Genomic DNA, 21,086 nt, shown 5'->3' with positions numbered 1-21,086 from the left:
GCAGCTTGGAAATTTCCACTGCTGCCTCCTCCCATTGTGCGGGTGGGACGTCCAGGAGGCATTTGTGAGGGAGTGGAGGTTGAAGGAAGGGGATGGAGTATCCTCTAGATATAATCTGCAACACCCAATGATTGTTTGTGATCGACTCCCAGGCTGTTGGGTATAGAGACAGACATCCCTGTCTGCCTCCAGTGACAAGAAGTCGGCAACCCTTCAGGGCTGCTGCGAGGGTCTGTCCAGAAATGCACAAGAAAAGGGTAGGGGAAGGAAGCTAGAGATAGGAAGAGGTTAAAAGATTAAAAAGGGAGAAGATTTACTCACACAAAATAACTTTAACCCTGGGAAAGGTCGGAGTTAGAAATCACACTGCTGACTGTCACGATCGGCAAACGAGATCTGAGGGGAGGAGGGATACAGGGGCATTATGGGTAGGGTAGGAACTTGGATCTGATGCTGGAAAATGTGGCCGAGTCAGATCCATACCGGACTGGTGTCCCACAGGTTAAAGACCAAATGAAAACAACTTCAGATCAACTTTTAAACTGAAAGGAAAAAAGAGCACTCTCCTTTAAAAGTATAATAAAGTATTGTGATAGTCTGTTAAAACGCAAACTCCTAGCTTTAAAATAACTTTTCTGAACAGGAAAGTATTATTAAAACAAACTTTTTTTTTAATATAAGGTTTTTACTCAAACAGAACTTATCTGCTGAACAAATGAACAGGAAAGCTGAGTTTTCTGAAGCTTTGGAAGCTTTCTAGCTGTTACATCCTTGACAGGATATAACCCATGGATAAGGCTACTGCAGCAGTGATCAATATGATGAACATACAGCATAAACCAAGTGGTCCAAATCAGAAATAAATATATTGGGGAACACAAAAATAAACCGTCTTGGTAGAATGCCACCTTTAATAAGCTCTATAACAAAAAGAAAAATATATCTATAATAAATTAAAAGCTGCACACATTAGACTATCAAAAAGAGCAGCAAACATCTGAAAGTTACCACAAGGAAGACTAAATCAGAACATAAAATTAGCATCTGAAGTCAGGGTTAGTCAGAAATGCTTCTTTTACTACATCAGATGATTAAGAAATAATTCTCAGCATTTCCCAAAATTAATTAATTATATTACATATGCTGACCCTAAAGATATTACTAACATAATTGCAGATAAACTAGAGCCATCTTTATGCTAGAAAAGGTCAGTGAAAATTCCTGAGACCCCCCCCCCCCAAAAAAAAAAAAAAATACTAAATGCTCTCTAAAGTTAAAAACACTACCCTCTATGGGCTCTAACAGTATACCTGGTTCTTTACCAAACAAAAACATGCCCTGTCTGAATCCCTCTTAAAACTGTACAGCTTAAGCAGAGACACAGGTATGTTCCTAAGACAGGGAAAACAGATATACTCTTCCATAAAGGGCGCCTCGTTTCATATCCCCAGAATTATCAATGGAACACAGTCGGACTTCATAAGCTTCTTTATAAGAAACTCTAACTATTCTAGACTCACAGCTATACAATTTTGTCAAAGGGGTATCATGTCTACTTAATGTTGTTGTCTTTCGGCTTTTCCCGGTTAGGGGGTCGCCACAGCGGAACTCCGGTCCGCTAATGATTGGCAGTTGTTTTTTATGGTATCGAGTTGCCAGCGTGACGCCCAACCTTCAACGAAGGCATGCCCATTCAACGCATGTCTTTCGAACACCCACTCGACCGCGGGGAGGACATGCAGACTCCACACAGAAGGCTCTCCCAACCCAAGCCGAGAATCGAAAGGGAGAACCTCTTGCTGTGAGGCAACACCACCACCGCTGTGTCTACTTAATGTAGTAAACTTATTTGAGAAGGCCTACATGTAGACCCATTATATTACAAGATGGACATCAAAATCACCATCAGATAGGACCCACACAGTTTAAGGTAGCAGCTGCCACCTCAGAAAGCATAAACGTGACTAACGGCATTCCTAAGGACTCAGTGTTGGGACTGCTTCTGTTCAACATCTACTTTCTGGATTTTCAAAATACTAACCCATTCATGGATAACTAAACGGGTCTAATGACAGCTAGTTGGGTACTGTTGTTCCCTCAGCATCTGATACCATGTTGCAACAGTAAGAGCTGAATTACACAAATCAGTGGTGTATTAGAATCAGTCTTAAATTAAAAGCATAGTATAGTACTGTCACCTCTGGTAAACAAGTCTTCACTATACTTTACAGTATAGTGAGCACCCCACTTTACACTGATAATGGTCTTCAGAGATCTCAGCGACTTTGTAAACAACTTTGTAGCCTTTGATCACCACCCAGCAACAGTGGTCATGAAATCCTTCTACATGGCCCAATTAATAACCAACACCAAAGACAATCATCCAACTAGAGAACACCAGAAGGTTCCTGCCCTGTAAGACTGTGATCAGAACCCAGTGGGGTATCAAGATCAAAAGTTATCACTCCGCTATACTCTGCTCCGAGCAGACCAATTATAGAAAATAATGGCCTTCTTAGTACGGATCTGTCTAAATATATCATGAAGCTAAAAAGACCTCAGAGGTTCCTAATTAAAATACCACAGACTGGTCTGAAGACCCACAGCTAACAAAACAGGCTTAAAGCTTTATTCCTACACTTCATCTCCAACAGTCTACTGTGCAGTTATTTAGATCTAGCATTCCATGCTATTAAGGATCCTCTTGATCACTTACACCTTCACAAAACAAATGGCTTCACAAACATTCCACTAAAGACTTGAATCCCCATAAACAAACAAACAAGACACACAGGAGGACAGATTTACTACTCAATGCTTCCCCCTCTCTGGAACAATCTATTATATGTAAAAGCCGAGTGATACCTTTGCTTTCTGGATGAATTGTTTTGCCTTCCTACAGGCAGAATATGACCTATGAGGCTGTAGTACTGGCAAGCTGATCATGGTCTACTGACTGACTGCCTGGTGAGCTCTATGAATCTCTGAAAAACACCTGGGATATAATTTTAGGGAAACCAAACAGAATTAGTAGGGCCTCTACTGTAGCCATGTCCCAAAGGATGGGATGGTGTACAGGAACATTTGCTAGGAAGAAAGCCTGTGAACGCTCATGAGGCCTTATGCCATGAATTATCAGGCAGTTGTTATACAGTTTTAAGGCTCTCAGCTGGTAATATCTTGCTTCCTGTAGTCAATGGTACAAACAGTGGACTCCTTCAGTCTCGAGCTATCTATTATGTGAATCGGAGCAAGTAGCCAAATACTACGCCTGTGTCACCCCTGTAAGGGGAAATGTACATCTAGTGGGCTTAGTTGATTAATAAGTATAAAAAAGAAATGAAATAACTAATTGGAATGCCTGAAAATGAAATAAAGGAGGAAGGTGTTACCCATTCTGACTTTGACTAAGAGGGGAAATTGCAAATGGATAAGGAAGAAATATCTTTATCTCTCATAAAGGAAGATGTCATCGGCCACCCTTTAACCAGTACTGTGATGAAAGAGGCAGAAGTTAAGCAAGATGATCTACAGAATGAAGTTTATACAATGGAACATATGTTATGTGTCAATTACTTGACTACAGAGATCAGAAATATGCTGGGGCTTGCAGCTGAGTATAATCTTGGAACAGGAATCATAACAATGTAATTTCATAGCACCCACTACCATATCTGAAGTGTTCTGAGCTATCTCTTTGCTGCTCTACTATCAGAGCACTGCAAAATACCTAATCAACAAAGTATTGCCCTGGCAGCTGGAGTTACAGGTTGCAGACAAAACATTGCTTTGACCTCCACTTTATTTAAATCATAGTGTCTAACATGAGGATCTCCTTTCTCAGGTTGTATATAGACCTAACTGAAAACCCAACCCCATATGAAGTCATCTCTGGTGAAAGGTTAGGTAGCAAAAGCAGAGGCCTCTTTTGAGGGTTGTATGTTGTGCAACATCAAGATAAACTACTCCTACAATGAAAGGGTGGACAAAATGTAAAGATTTTTTTTTCATCCAATGAAGGTCTTGCATGCTTAGGCTGGACTAAGGCATTGGAAAGATACAAGCAGCAATGTGACCTGGAAGTCAAAACAGTACAAAACAAAAGTCATAACTCTCCCTGCATGCAGTCTAGTGAGGGAAAAGTCATACAGTGTTAAGGGTGGGTCCTTAGTAACTATAGACACTAGGACAGAACTTACCTACAGTGGATATAAAAAGTTTATACACCCCTGTTAAAATGCCAGGTTTTTGTGATATAAAAAAATGAGACCACAATAAATAATGTCAAAACTTTTCTCACCTTTAATGTGACCTATAACCTGTACAATTCAATTGAAAAACAAACAAATCTGTTAGGGAAAAAATATAAAAAAATAAAAAAATGTACAATAAGCTGGTTGCATAAGTGTGCACAAGCTTAAACTAATACTTTGTTGAAGCACCTTTTTGATTTAATTACAACATTCAGTCTTCTTGGGTACACACCTGCCATCAATTAAAGAGACTGATTAACTGCAAATAAATTTTAGCTGTCCTAGTAGGATTTTCTTGACATTTACGCAGTTGCCTGTTACATCAAAAGCCATGGTTCACAGACAGCTTACAAAGCATCAAAGGGATCTCATTGTTGAAAGGTATCAGTCAGGAGAAGGGTACAAAATAATTTCTACAGCATTGGATATACCATGGAACAGAGTGAAGACAGTCATCAAAAAGTGGAGAAAATATGGGACAACAGTGATGTTGCAAAGAACAGGACGTCCCTCCAAAATTGATGAAAAGATAAAATGAAAACTGTTCAGGGAGGCTGCCAAGAGACCTACAGCGACACTGAAGGAGCTGCAGGAATTTCTGGCAAGTACTGGCTGTGCACTACATGTGACAACAATCTCCCATATTCTCCACATGTCTTAGGCTATGGGGTAGGGTTGCAAGATGGATGCCTTTTCTTACACAGAAAAACATCCAGGCCTGGTTAACATTTGCAAAACAATACATCAAGTCTCCCAAAAGCATGTGGGAAAATGTGTTATGGTCTGATGAGACCGAGGATGAACTTTCTGGCCATAATTCCAAAAGGTACATTTGGCGCAAAAACAACACTTTGCATCACCAGAAGAACACTATCCCCACAGTTATGCATGGTGGTGGCAGTATCATGCTTTGGGGTTGCTTTTCTTCAGCTGGAACAGGGGCTTTAGTCAAGGTGGAGGGAATTCTGAACAGTTCCAATTACCAGTCACTTTTGGCCCAAAAGCTTCAGGCGTCTGTTACAAAGCTGAAGATGAAAAGGAATTTCACCTTTTAGCATGACAATAACCCCAAGCATACATCCAAATCAATAAAAGAATGGCTTCACCAGAAAAAAAATAAAGTTTTGGAATGACCCAGCCAGAGCCCAGACCTAAATCCAATAGAAAATCTGCGGGGGTGACCTGAATGGGCTGTCCACAAGAGATGCCCTTGCAATCTGACAGATTTGGAACACTTTTGCAAGGAAGAGTGGGCAAATATTGCCAAGTCAAGATGTGCCATGCTGATAGACTCCTATCCAATAAAACTGAATGCTGTAATTAAATCAAAAGGTGCTTCAACAAAGTATTAGTTTAATGGTGTGCACACTTATGCAACCAGCTTATTGTATGTTTTTTAATTTTTATATTTTTTCCCTTAACAGATCTGTTTGTTTTTCAATTGAATTGTACAGGTTATAGGTCACATTAAAAAAGTTTTGAAATGATTTATTGTGGTCTCATTTTTTATATCACAAAAACCTGGCATTTTTAAAAGGGGTGTGTAAACTTTTTACATCCACTGTATTTTATGTGAATGTCTAAGAACTGGAATCAAAACAGCACATGGGGGAGGTCCAGCTGCAGAAAATTCCTGAAATGTCACACCAAAGCAGATCATTCTGATAGAGAACACTAGAAGGTCCCTGTCCTCGAAGACCGTGATCAAAACCCAGACATCTGCTAAATACACTCAGGACCAAAATAAGAATAAAAGGGTAAAGCTAATATTGAAAGTGCTGGCTCCCTACTACTAGGAAGCCACAAAATTCATCATATTTCTCTAGGACTTTAATTACGGAACAGACATCCATCACATCTGAGCAGCACATTTTGCAAATCACTGGGGAAACAAGAAGGACTAAAGCATAACCTGTCCTGAATATGACACAATGGTGTGACTGTTGAAGTTGCTCAACTCCAATATAAGCCTAACCCTCTATTCCTCGTGAGGAATAGGAAAGGATGGCAGTCAAATTTAACTCGCATTCAGCAAATGAAAGCAACCCTACTTTCCCTTTGCAAACTATTTCACTTGGGGGGGGGGCTAAATAAGCAATTCCCTGATAAAACTGAATGCCACAGGTGGGCATTTTACTGCACCCAAGAGCTGCTAATGATTGCATCCCACTCAGATAATCTTTAAAAACTTACCTGCACATGATTTGTGAAATAAAAGTTTTGACATGACTCCACCTTCCATTATATATGCACCTGAACTGGAGCACAACGGTATATTTTAATGGGTATATAATATAAACTTTCTCTGTTGTTGGAACTAAAGTTATGTTTTGCAGATAGTACATGAAGAAATGCAAAGACTCCGTTGAAAAACAATTTTGAGAGCTTGATCTGACTTAAAGCTTCTGAAAGGGTATGACATGTAGAAGAAGAAAGGAGTATCATTATCCACTATACATGCATACCATTTGTAGGGCAACAGCAGTAGGCCCCATGGTTGAACATTTTCTAAATTGTGTGAAGATACTTACAGATGTCAGTCTGTTCAACAAGATTCCTATCTCAGCAGCTTACATACACCAGTAATATCCATTTTCACAGAAGTCTGAGACTCTTGCTGTAACTGTAGCCTTTAATTGCTGAGATTAGTTATCGAGAATGTAGAAATATGTATTTTACAAGCTGTTTATGAATAATAAACTACCAGAATGTCTTTTACTCAGGGGCTAAGCAATCTGAAACATTTTTTGTTGCTGTATTCTCAGAGACAATTATTTTTCTGCATACAGAACAGAACAGGACAGCAAAAGATTACCAAGAAAGAAAAAAACGTAAAACCTATACTAATAGCAACATTGAGAATAGCAGATTTTAACAACTGCAAAGTAACAAGGGCTAAGCAATCTGAAACCTTTTTACTGCGTATTTCAAGAGAAGATGATGTATATGTGTGCAAAAATAGAACAAGAGACTACCATGAACTGTAAAGACAAGAGCTGTACAGCTAGCTGCACTGAGACAGGCAGATTTTAACAAATGCAAAGTAACTTCATCCATTAAGTAATTAATTATTCTCTCACCTTCAGTTAAAATTTAGCACAGCAAAAAATTAATGTCATAAGTATGAAATTATAGCTGTGTAGTTAATTTACTTAGCTAGGCTGACGTTACCTTACAGTGGTGGCATAGGCCTGGCCATCTTTCCATATTCATTCTTGCCTCCCTCTAGCCAGTCTTGCTTTAAGGAGCAGTGCTACAAGCTCAGAAAAGGTCATTCTTAAGCTGGTTGTGATCTGGAAAGACCTTGTCCACCTGAGATAACTGAATTGTAAGATAGAAAGGGGAGCAAGAAAAAGAAATAATGCAAAAATGGGAGGAAAAGGACAAACAAAGAATGTAGCCCCTAATGTCCCAAAAGACAGTGGGGTTGGTGAGGGGAATCATGTCTTCAAAAGTGACCATACTCACACATCTACAGTTATGGCTAGAAAATACTGTGTTCTTTGCGAGGATCATTACTGTAGTTATAACACGGTCCTTAAATGCAGACACTAGTTGGGCTAATGAACAGCAGAAGAAGGTAACATGCCTTCCAGGATGGCAGATTCAACCCTGTTCTTGCTCTTATTTATCCTCTTAATTTGTTTAACTTTGTTAACCAGGACAGTGAACTGGGCCAAAAAGCAGGTAACAACTTTTGTATTTACATTCAGGTTACATTAAAACTAGCATTTACAGCTGAATGACTACTATACTTGTGGTTTTCACATGAATGGTATTTAAACAAATCACTGCATTCTGTACATGGATACTAGTACTATTTACTTACAGATTTTAAGTAGCTGCAAAGCTGTCTCTGTGTATCATTAGAGTTACACATTACTGTGTATATAGTGTCTGCAGTGGCACTAATTATGGATACAAAGTCCAACTTATAATATTTGGAAAATGTAAGGACAAAACCAGGTGGCTTTTTGTTATACTAACTCACTTTAGGAAGTCAGCAGTACAGTAGTTGCTGTGTTCCTTGTACATTGTTACTAAACTGTTACTTGCAGTGAATTTCCACAGGTCCTGCTCAAGAAATAATACTCTGATCTATCTGTACAGAAATTATTTATCTGGACACAGGCAATCATTTCTTACCTTCACTGAAAGAAGAAAATTACAGCTGTAAACTTACCATAAATGTAGATGTTTCAGTGTCTCCAAAATAGTGCAAAAGAGGTTTTTATCCAAGACTTTTCATAGTTTCAAGAAAAGAAGGGACCTGGAGACTAGTCTTAGTTTTTTCAAGGGTAAACAAATTCTTGATTGTTCCAAAATTTAGATGTTTACCCACCAAAAGCTTCAATGATTTCCCATAAGGCTCTCATATCCTTTCTCAATCCTTTCTTAGATTTCATTAAGACAATCCCTCACTGTGAACAAATCCTTCCTTCACATCCAAAGCAGCATCAGAACTATTTTGAACTGAGCAATTTACTTGAGTTCTATGCCAGTCCTCCAGACAGATGGGAAAGGCCACTGTATTCACTGGATGTGCACAGACAACTTATGTTTTATTTGCATAGGACTAACACCCTTAGAAAAGTTGATCATCTGTTTGATTCCTTTGCCTCTAACAAACTAGGACAACCTATAAACAAACTATTTCAAAATGAATCTCTAATTGTCTCTCGTTATGTTACAAGCACCATGTCAAAAGTCTACCTGACAACATTAAAACTCATTCAACCACGGACCCTGTTACCAGTACTGCCTTCATCAGAGCAGTAGCATCTACCCAGGCTATATTAGAGGCAGCCACCTCTAGACCTCAGTCCAGACCTTTTCCCAGACACAAGTTATCTTCTGCTTCTAGAACTAGAGCAGAATTTGCCACTGCAGTCCTGCAGAGGCTTCTGTCCTCTTGTTATCCAGCCACCCTTTCCGATAACTTTTGGAATCCTCTCAAGATGTTACTATAGCAAACATGAACATATTACAGTTGTGTCAATTTACTATAAATGTAGATGTTAGAGTGTCTTTACTGTTTCATTATCCTTTCCTTCCTCCTTCTTAACTATGGTTTGGGGTGGGCTTCCTCTTTCCTTCTCATTTAGGTCCCTTCCCCCGCTTGATGCTACCAACACATCTCTATCCCACCATGCCTTCCAGGGGCAGTGTGGGTGGGTTGTGTTCCTGGCTTGGGGCTCAGAGAGTGGGGCTTCTAGTCCTGTACATGCAAGAATGACCTGTGGTAATGGTAATAGCTGATGACCCTTTAACCCTGATGTCCTGACTTCAGAGGGAAGAGTCCAGAGGACCTAGTGGAGCAAAAAATCTCTGGTATTTGAAAAAGCTAAGGGGTTCCACAGCAGGAAATCTGAAGAAGTTATTGCTGCAACTGTGAAACATGATGAACATCAGTTGTTTTGACCTAATTTCTTTGATTCTGTCCAGATTGTACCTCAGCTACCTGTGAATATCCAAAAAGTGTAGGATTCTTTTTCCTTTCTTCAGAGGTGGTCTGAAGGCTTGTAACTGAATAGCTTGATTCAGTGTCATTTCTTTAATAACCTTAGTCACAGAGGAAGGGATAATGTACAAGGTAACTTTGCTTTTGTGGAATATGAGAAAGAGTTCTTTATACATCAATGGCAGGAGCTCTGAATCTCTCATGGCAGAGGTGACTCCTACTAAGAATGCTGTTCTCAAAGATGAGAATTTCAAGGACACTGAAGCAACTGTCTCAAAAGGAGGTAAGATCAGGTTTTAAACATGAAGTTTAGGATGTAGGCAGGAGTCTGAGAGGAGGATGTCCATCAAGAATTGCTTAACCAGGGGTTTGAATGCTTGGTGGTGGGGGTCCAAAGGTATGCAGAAGTGGCCAAGAAATGCACCTTCACTGAGGTATAAACTAAGCTAGTGAAGAACAGCTCAAAGAGATAAGATACAACTACAGGAAAATCCATATGGTCAGTATGATGATGTGAGGTACTGCCAGCTATGGCAGGAGAAGTAAGGTAGTGGATGTGTAACATATGCCAGCATAGCTAGCTGGAGTTTTGTAAAGAAGTATAGCTAATTTGAATATCAAATTGATTTGTGAAGGTGCTTGCATTGAAAATGCATTTGTAAAGCTGCTTGTGTTATGTACCAACAGTGGGTCCTGCTGAACAGAAAATAAATACTCCTGTATGTCAGACTGTATTGTAACTGTTGAAATGAATATATTATAACAGAGGATACTGGAAGAGAAGAAGTTAATCTCAGTCCAGATAACTTAGAAAAATAGTCTAAAATTAAATTACATGGTTTAGGCCATACAGATTGCATCTTACAGTTTTGATTGCAGCCAGAGACAAAATGTCTGTGAATACCAGGACTAGGAATCCTACTGTATTGTCCCTTAGGAGTGAACTATTTGCTACTCTGGAAGGGTGGAAATTTGTGAAATGGTTCTAACACATCTTAGCAAGTGTAAGTGTGTGTGTGTGTGTGTGTATTATGACACATATGTGCTAGATTCTGGTTCAGTTTCTAGTAAAGGGGGTAGTGTGGGAACCAGAGTCAGACAACCAGAAGTATGTTATTCTGTAATCCAGCACTGAAATGATGTTTTAATACTAGATAAGACAGAAGTCTCAGGGAAGTCTGTTTATGAAACCTGTCAAAGAAAACCACTCACCTACGTCATCTTGCCTTGCTCTAGTTAGTGAACTAGTAACCAGTAATCCATTAATCAGTCAGGAAATATAGTGAGATTAGTTAAGTATTGTTTTTCTGTATGTGTGAATCTTTCCATCTGTGTTATTTTTAATATTTCCTGTGACTGAAACTCTGGTGTTTACTGTAAGTAGATATTTAGTATTTTCATGTACATTTATTATTTGTTATTAAATATATTTCAACTTTTCATTGGGACTGGTAGTTTAGAGAATATTGTAACCTTTGAAAGTATTTATATGTATTTGATGACACTGGGTCCGCTCCTTAAAACCTTGCTGCACTGATCAAACCTTAACATTAGTATTAGTATTAATTTTTCTTGGAAGTCCAAATACTGCAGAATACATTTGCTGAAAGCTGCCTTCAGCTAAACTGAAGTATTCCCTCTTCTCCATTATTGTGAGATCTGTAGTTGGTATTTGGAAGTCAAGGGCATGCAAGCAAACCTTTCTTTCAGAATCAATGAATGCGGCTTTCAGTGACTGTGTGATGGTACTTGGACTCTAGGAAATACCCTCCGGACAGCCATTACCAACTCATTTTGGTTTACGACACCTTTCGCTAGCAAGTCATCAGATGTGCAGAAACATATCATGTACCGTTTCAAAACTGAATAAACAATGGCAAAATCTGTATGAAATTTGAGCATGACTTGATATTGCATTTCTAAACACAACAAACAGTGCACAAGCTGTTATAGATTAACTACAATGCTTCCTGCTTTAATTGCCTGTAGAAAACAGACAGTATAATTTTGTCTACCTACATAGTCTATGAAGCGTTTAGTTCAAGAACTTTACAGAGGCTGCAGATACATTTTTCATTTGCCTTGTATGATAAAAACGACATTAATCTGTTTGCTTTGCCACTATAGGAAACTTAGGATATTTACATGGAGAATAGTGAGATTCATTATCCATAATCTACAGTTTGTGTGTGTGTGTGCATGTGCATACCTAGTTTGACCCATATTTTTAAAAAAGCAAATTCCATTATATAACATACTCTGCAGCCATACTATGTGCAGAACTAATGAGAAATTAACTCATTCTACATTTTTGTCATGGATGTACTGTGATTTTGAAATCATGTAAAAACCTTAATTTGTAATTCTATGTCATCTTGAATGGTTTGGCATGTCATGTAAACACTTGGGAACTGCGACTCTCTGTTCACAAAATTGCAATGAAAAATTAGAAGTTATGTACTCACCATAACGTTCCATCTGAGTAGGTATCTTCATTTGTCTGCAACCTTTGGGATACAGATCCGATCTCGGATCCGAGCCGGCAACTTTTACCACAGCATAGATCTGAGCTCCTAGCTCCTCCCTTTACCCATAATTCCCTGCCAACCCTAACTGACCTCAGATCAAGTTTGCCCGATATAAGCAATGTAAAGGTGCCCCAGAAGGGGCTAATGTAAGATAGATTCTAAAGGTCAGGGGGATGGAGGGGGGGATGGTTGCAGACAAATGAAGATACCTACTCAGATGGAACGTTATGGTGAGTACATAACTTCTAAATCTGAAGTAGGAACTTCATTTGTCAGCAACCTTTGGGACAGAGTCCCCAGCTACCTGAATCCTGTGTGGCCTTTATGGAAGAACATTCCGGAGCACTGCAGAGCCAAAGGACGCCCTACCTCTGGAGACAACATCCAGTTTGTAATGGCTGATAAAGGTATGAGATGAGGCCCAGGTGGCTGCGGAACAAATATCATCTAAGGGAACCCTAGATTTAAAAGCCAAGCAGCGACGGCCCTAGTAGAATGAGCTCGAACCCCTTGAGGTGCAGGCCTTCCCGAACTCTGGTATGCCAAGAGGATACAATTAGCTATCCACCGTGATAGAGTAACTTTAGAAATTGACTTTCCTAAACTTGTTTTGGCAAAGGAGACAAACAACTGGTCAGATTGCCTATGACCAGCAGTTCGATGAGTATAAAAACGTAATTGTCTGTGCACATCCAAGGAATGCAGTTTATATTCTCCTTTGTTCTGGTAATGGGGAAAGAACATGGGAAGATTAATGGATTGATTAATATTAGCTTCTGAAGACACCTTAGGCAGAAAAGATGGATTGATCCTGAGGTAAACTCTATCTGGATGGAAGGATAAATAAGGCGGCTTAACACATAGAGCCTGAAGTTCAGAAACCCTTTTAGCTGAAGTAATGGCCACTAAGAAGGCTGTTTTCCAAGAGAGATATTTAAGATCAACCATGGCCACCGGCTCGAAAGGGGGGCTAGTCAAGGCTTGGAGAACCAAGGACAAATCCCATGGGGGTACTACCTCCCTGACTGGAGGTCTGAGAAGGAAAGTACCCTTGAGGAACACTTTACAAAGCTTAGCAGTCATCAGAGGGCCTGATTCATGCCCTACATGATAATGCGAAATCGCTGCCAGTTGTACCTTGACTGTAGAGCAGCTAGCCCCTTGATGAAAAAGGGTAGTTAAGAACTCCAAAACCGATGTGAGAGGTGCCGTGAAAGGATCCAAGTGATGGTGCTCCGCCCAGATGGAGAAGCGTTTCCACTTGCTTCGATAGACTCTTCTGGTGGAAGGTTTATGTGCTGCTACTAGGATGGCTTTGACTGGTGAGGAGATTCGGGGAGTCCTAATCAGGAGTGGAACTGGAGCAACCAAGCCGTCAGCTTGAGGTTGACCAGGTTGGGGGTCTGGAGACCCAGAGGGTGGGTAATGAGATCCGGGAGTGGATCCAGAATCCATGGTGGATGAATTAGGTGAGACCACAGGTACGAGAACCATGTTTGACGAGGCCTTGGGGCAATGAGGATCATTTTGCTCCCCAGCCGACTGGCTTTCTGTAGGAGTTTCAGCATCATGGGCAACGGAGGATAAGCGTAAAGGAGACCGGGAGGCCAAGCATGTACTAGAGAGTCTCTCGGGGACTCCCCTTGAGGGGGAATTAGAGCGAAGTAACTGTTGCACTTGGTATTTGAAGGAGAGGCAAAAAGATCGCAACAGGGTTGCCCCCATAGGGCAAATATTTGTTTTGTTACTAGGGGATTGAGAGACCATCCGTACGGAGTCAGGATCGAACGACTGAGCCTGTCTGCTAGAATGTTGGACCGTCCCAGAATGTGCGTTGCAATAAGAAAGTGGTTGGTGGAAATCGCCCCTTCCCACACTCTCATGGCCTCACGACAAAGGGGATAAGACCTGGTTCCCCCCTGTTTGTTGATGTACCAGACAACTGACATGTTGTCCGTCTGTACTGCAATTGTCCCAATCGGTAGAAGGCTGTGAAGTGCCTGCAACGTCAAAAGCACCGCCCTCATCAATAGGACATTGATATGCAAGGAGGTCTCTGTGTCATTCCACGTGCCTTGGACCGCTCTGCCTGAATAGTGCCCTCCCCACCCCAGGCGAGAGGCGTCCGTGGTCACTGTGGCGATGGGGGAAGGCATCGAAAGTGGTCGTCCCATGTGGAGACTCGGGGACCGGAGCCACCACATGAGCGACGTTCTGCAAGCCCTGCTTAGGGGAATAGGATGAGACAGGGAGTTACGAGACAGGGACCATTGTACTTGGAGGGTCCATTGCAGAACCCTCATATTTAGGCGGGCTAGGGGTAGTAGAGGAATAGCTGCCGCCATGGACCCTAGAGCCCTCAGGATCAATTCCGCAGGTGGAGCAGAAAGAATGAGAATGGCTTTGACATGCAACCTCAGGTTCTGAAGCCAATCGGGAGTTAAGAAGGCAAGCATTATCCTGGAATCCAATCTGGCCCCTATAAAATCTATCACCTGTGAGGGGACTAGAGAAGATTTGGTCATGTTGATAGTTAACCCTAGACGTAGAGCAAGGTTGAGGAAGTAATCCCTGCCTGAACAGAGTAGATGCCTTGTTGATGCGATGAGGAGCCAGTCGTCCAGGTATGGAAAGACCTGAATTCCCTGAAGCCTCAGGTGGGCCGCTATGACCGCCAAGCCTTTGGTGAACACCCTGGGGGCTGAGGTGAGACCGAAAGGAAGGGCCCTGAACTGGAAATGACTGGCTCCCAGCCGGAAGCGGAGGAACCTCCTGGAGCGTCTGTCCACTAGAATGTGGTAGTACGCATCCTTGAGGTCTATCGATCACATCCAATCGTTCTCCCGTAATAGGGGGAGAATAGATTGTAAGGTGACCATTCGGAACTTTTCTTTGGGTACTGCCAAGTTCAGGAGAGAGAGATCGAGGATGGGTCTCAAGTCCCCCATCTTTTTTGGCACCAGAAAGAGCCTGGAGTAAAACCCCGATCCAAACTGATCTGGGGGGATGGGTTGGATGGCTCTTTTTTGTAAAAGCTGCTGGATTTCTGTAGCAGCTGCCTCCCTCTGATTGGGTGGTGTCGGGAGGCTTCTAATTTTGGGGGTTACAATAAAGGGAATTTGGTAACCTCTGGATATGATGTGAAGCACCCAGCGATCTGTTGTTATGGACTCCCACATTGCTAGGTGCTTGAAGATGCCCCGACTGCCTCCAGAGTGCAGCAGCCGGGCAACCCCTCAGGGGTTCTGCGTGGGCCTCTCAGAGAAGGGTTCTCTGGACCCAAAGTTTCTGGTACCCCTCTGCCTCTTGGGCGGTCCTCCCTGTCCTCCTCTGCCACGAGAGGACTGGTTGTCCGAGCAGACTGGGACTGATGCGATTTTCGAACCACATCTTCTTCTGACCCTTTTGGTTCTTAGAAAAGGACCTCTGGGGAGCAGAGAAGCGGACTCCGATGGCAGACGTCTTCCCGTCTTTCTCGCTCTTGACTAAGGTGTCGCGAACGGTTTTGCCAAAAAGTGCAGAACCATCAAAGGGGGCATTCGCGAATGATGCCTTAAAGGGTTCCGAGAAGTCACAGTGTCGGAGCCAGGCCTGACGCCTGATTACCAGGCCGGCTCTAGCGGCTCCTTCAGTGGCGTGTGACAAGAGCCGCATAGAGGTATTAGAAACTGAGCATAGAGTAGACATTCGGGAGGAGTACAGATGCTTGTCTCCTTCCGACATGGACTCTGGGGGGGATGCAGCGTATTCTTTTATTAGATCCCGCTGCATCCGGATGACGTGTGCCATATAGTTCAGCGCTCTCATGGAGAAGGTTGCTGAACTAAAGACCCGCTTCCCCAGGCGGTCCATCGCTCGAGAGTCCTTACTCGGAGGGTGGACCGCAGAGCTCTCCTGAGCCAGCTCTCTCTTGGTGGCCACCAACATGGCATCCACAGGGGGACCTCTGCTCCAGTGGGTTCTCTCAGCAGGGGGACTCAGGATCCTGTCTGGGCGCTTGGGGATAGGCTCCACAGTGTCTGGCTCCTTCCAAGCCCTGGTGGCAATAAGGTCCACCAGGGGATCGGGGGGAGGGGACACCCAAGAGGTAGATGGCCCTGCTTCGAACGCCTCTAGGAATACGGACTCATCGGAGGAAGCCTTGGGGGCAGACCCCCCCCCTAATCCTGAGCATCTCCATGATGTCTCCAAAGAAGACATCCTCGGGGGGTGACCTTGGGGAGCCTTCCCCTTCATCTAAGTCCGTATCTTCAGTAAGGGACTCAGGGGAGTCCATGTGCCTCCTCTTACACTTGGCTTTGTGAGGGACCTCTTTGGGGGGGGGGGCGGTCCGAGGAAGACTCACCAGCAATATCACGCTCCGCAGGAACACCCAGAGATGTCGAAGCAGGCTGTCCCGAAGGCCGGGTGATGGGAGCCCGGACCAGCTGAGAGGGAGTGCAGGGAGGAGCCGAAGCCAGGACCGGGGGTCTGGATACACTCAACAGTGCCCTCTCCACCACCGCGAAAGCCGAGGGGGAGCTACTCTCAATAGGCTCAGAGAGTCAGCTCCCAATCGGATCCGGCGGGACGGATCCGGGCTGAGACCCTCAGATCCGAAGGACCCGTGTGCTCCGACCGGACGGAGCCGAAGTCACACAAAGTCCCTCAGATCCAAGCTCCACCCATGGCTCCGAGAGGTCGGATCCGACAAACTCGAGGGGCCAGTCAGAGCCGGTAACTAGTACTGTCGGCTCCAACACACCCCGGATCCGCGCTCGGCTCCAGTGCTCGAACCCGGAAGTGGGACGGAGAAGGAGCGATTGGGGCAAAAAGGGTTGAGCTCCCCAGAGGGGAGGCAAGAGCACTCCCATCTGCAGCTGGGCCTGGATGAACCTCCTCATCATCCGGTCCATGTCTGCATCTGGCATACTAAATGTAGACCTCGAAGAGGCCACGAGGCAGACCTAGAGTGACGCCGATGACCTCGACGGGGACGGGTTGCCTCCTCCCAGGTCCCGTGAAAACAAGGGGACCGGAGCCGAGGAGGAGGCAATCCAGAAACCCTGAATGGAGAAGCCCGCTTGGCAGGCAGGGCCAAGGAAGAGTCCTCGGCCCGCCGCTTATGGTGCTTCTCCTTCCTTTTAGTTTTTCCGGCCTCCCTATCCTCCGGAGCCAAACGGGAGGTTGAGTCCCGACGGAGGAAGGGAGGCAGGGTGGTCACTACCGAGGACTGGGTAGCGGCCACCGAAGAACCGGAGGTTGGAGCCGAGTCCGGGGGCAAAAGGCCCGCCAGAATCAGCTTCGATCTCCGGTCCTTAAGTGCCCTGGGGTTGAACGCTGCACAAATCGTGCATCCCGAAGAAAGATGTTCAACCCCAAGGCACCTAACGCACCGGGTGTGGCCATCTGCCGGTGAGAGCTTATGGCCACACTCGGTACATTTTGAAAAGATGGCTTTAGGGGCCTCCGACATATCTAACGTAAACCACACTCACTAGGCCCCTAATACACCACAAACACACACTACGGAACAGCGAGGGTAGGGAGGAAAAAATTTTAACAAAAAATAGATGTTTAAAAGGGAACCTACACAAACTCACTCAATCACACAAGAAAATACAAAAATTCTTAGCTTTTTTTCACAAAAAAACCTTCCAAATGCCAGGAGCTCAAAATCCAGCTTGTTGGCTTGAAGCGCGGCAAACTAGATCTGGGGTCAGTTAGGGTTGGCAGGGGATTATGGGTAAAGGGAGGAGCTAGGAGCTCGGATCTATGCTGTGGTAAAAGTTGCCGGCTCGGATCCGAGATCAGATCCGTATCCCAAAGGTTGCTGACAAATGAAGTTCCTACTTCAGATCGGTAGTTATAACTTATTACAGAGTAACAGTTGAACACTTTTAACAGCTCTTGAAATTAAACAATCTACCCTGATCAACAGAAAAAGCACAAAATCCTTGGAAGTCCACCACAGGTATAAATATTTACAATGAATATTCCAGATATTATGCAAATGACCATTAAAAGGCCACCAGAGGTCACACTTAAAATGAAATACCAGACAGCAAAGACTGTCGGTGATAGCCTTACCTCACATTCAGGCATTCCAATTAAATGACAGCCTTGATAAGCAGCAACTGCTTGTGTTAAGGCCTGGGGATCTGCCAGCCCTGTGGAGAGAATAGCAACTTATTGTAGACTGATATCAGGCAGAGCCTAATAAAGTGAACCAAAAGGAACATACTTCTACAAGTTTTACAACATTTTCACAGAAAACAGCATCAGACGTAGTTCCCAGTAACTAATTCATAGCTATAAAAACTTTAATGAATTCTTGTCCAGCAACTAACATGCATCACAAATCAAATAACTAGACTTAGCAAAGGGGTGAGGGTGAGAGGAGGCCACTAGAGAGAACAGATTTCCAAGTTTGTGCAGGTGACTCCCACTCCTCAAAATTTGTCTGAGTGTTAATATCATCATCAAACAGGATGGAGATTAACCTCTTTTAAGCTCCTTCATACTGAAGGTTAATACTGAGTCATCAGGTAGGGAAAGCATGAAAGTGTTAAAGCAGCTTATAGTGGACGTTGTATAGCTTCAAAGAGTCATGACTTCTGGGAAAAATATGAACATGAAATTACTAAATATCAGTGCTGAATGTCTCCCAAAGACTTACTGTTATAATAAGTACCCACTCCCCATTGAATGGCAGTTATGTATGTATCATAATGTTAGATCTACTTGGAGAATTCAGGCTTTAAAAATTTAGGACTCCACTACTCTGAGTCATGTTCAGTTCACTAAATAAAACATTATCTGGCTACTCTTGCACTTTTTCCTACCCATGGTACAATATGTATGTCGAGGTCCTGGTCAACATAAAGGCACCAAACAGAGAACCACAATCACCCACGAATCCACACTGACAGGGAATGTATGGTGGGATGGTAACCAAAGATTAAGATCTCTGAGCAGATGCAATGTTATGGTAAGGACACAACTTTCATATCTGCTAAGGAGATTCACTCTTTAGTAACCATTATGACACAGTCCCTAGTTGATCTTCCCAGGTGTCTGGCCAACTGGAACATGCATGTGATCAACTGCAGCCACAAAGAAAGATCTACATCTAGAAGCTATGCCTACTTTATACTGTTTAGTAATGGTGTTCAGTGAATACCTAATTATGATGCATAAATGCCATTTAAAGATGTTGAAAGAGCCTTGGGCAATCCTGGGAACCCCTTCCCACCCTTAGGACAGATGAAGAAGATACATCTAAAAAGCCATTAAGCAAGACAGAGCTCAGTGAGCATTTGACCTAGTCTCAAGTGAATCAAATAAAATAAATAACTGATTACCCTTTCTGAAAATTTTGGTCCTGCCCACATAACAACTAAGCTGCCTATGGACATCCTTACAGAGTTTCAGGTACTCTCTGGTGTATACAATCTCTGCAGAACAAAGGAAGTTCAACTGACTGATTAAGGTTAGGCTCTCTTTAGTAACCTTTAGCATATATTACAGGCAGGTCCTGAAACAAGCCCGTTTATGGAAACCAGGTTTGGAGGGTTGACACACAAGGCCTGTAACTCAGACAGCCACCTGGCTGAAGTTAAAGCACTTAAGCAGAAACTCTACCTCATCATATACTTGAAATCTGCAGATGCTGCTGGATCAATGGCAGAGCAGTTAACTTCTTGATAATGAAATACAAATCTAGAAGGGGGGGGGGGCAGATTTCCTGATAGGAAGACAAAACAGAAAAGTATCTCAATGAAAGCATTACATATTTTAATAAGATGTTAAAAAAAGAAAAAAATATATGTCCAGCATCAAAACTGAATATTGTAACCAAATGCACCTTAACTAATGAACGTCAAAAAGTCTGAATGGAAAACTTCAAATGAATGCTGAAAGGGATCCAAATTGCGATGCAAAGCCCAGACGGAAAAAGTACAGTTTTGTACCTACCATAAATGTAGATGTTCGAAGATCCACATTGCTGCAGTCCTTACACTTGGGTAGTCCGCTGTCCTCGGTCGGCCCGAATATCAAAAGTATAAGTATTGACGGTGTCAAGGCGCATTTGACTGACATCAGGACGTCAGGGTACAAATGCGCATGACCGACGTCATATCCTCAGTCTTTTCTTGCCCCAGATGTCAGAAGACCCTAAAAATAAAGGTCAAAACCAAAAGACAGCAAACAACCAACCAACCACCCTTGCACTAATTATATGTACAATATATACAATATACACAATATGTACAACCCAACCCACACAACCACCTCTAACTACAGAACATCTACATTTATGGTAGGTACAAAACTGTACTATGTTCTTCATCTCACATTGCTGCAGTCCTTACACTTGGGTAGAATCCCAAAGCAGAGGTAAGGGAGGATGGCTAAACTACAAGGAAGCAGGAGCTGCCAAAATGCCCTGCAAAACAGCAGTGGCAAAACCAGCCCTGGATTTAGAGTAAAGTGGCAGGTGATAATGCCTAGAGAAAGTATGCACTGAACTCCAAGTAGCTGCCTCCAAAATATCCTTGGTTGCCACTCCCTCAAAAGCTTGTCAAGTGGCAGTAGCCCTAGTGGAATGAGGCCTAATCCCAGCTGGAATCTCCTTGCCATGATGGGAATAACAGAAAGCAATGCAAAACCCAATCCACTTAGAAATAGTTTGTTTTGACACAGGCTTGCCCTGAGAACTCAAAGCAAAGAAACAAACAACTGCTGAGACTGCCTGAACCCTTTAGTTCTGTCCAAATAATAATGCAACTGCCTGTGTACATCTAAAGTGTGCAAAATCTTTTCCCCTTTATTTTGGGGATTTGCATAAAAAGTAGGTAAATG

The 21,086-nt window shown here is 43.0% G+C and overlaps 1 protein-coding gene across 1 annotated transcript in view; it reads right to left on the bottom strand.

Annotated features, from left to right (window-relative positions):
* WRNIP1 (WRN helicase interacting protein 1) overlaps window positions 1–21,086 on the bottom strand; it is an 856,108-nt gene that overhangs the window by 102,979 nt on the left and 732,043 nt on the right. Inside the window, exon 6 of the mRNA XM_044065165.1 lies at window positions 18,312–18,391. Within this exon, the coding sequence (XP_043921100.1) occupies window positions 18,312–18,391 (80 nt within the window). The remainder of the gene's footprint in view (window positions 1–18,311; window positions 18,392–21,086) is intronic.

This window comes from Protopterus annectens, chromosome 3.part0 (assembly GCF_019279795.1).
Source record: "Protopterus annectens isolate FY-2018-M chromosome 3.part0, PAN1.0, whole genome shotgun sequence".
Taxonomy (NCBI): domain Eukaryota; kingdom Metazoa; phylum Chordata; order Ceratodontiformes; family Protopteridae; genus Protopterus; species Protopterus annectens.
Note: the sequence above shows the minus strand (reverse complement) of the source record. Positions and strands in the feature narration are given on the sequence as shown.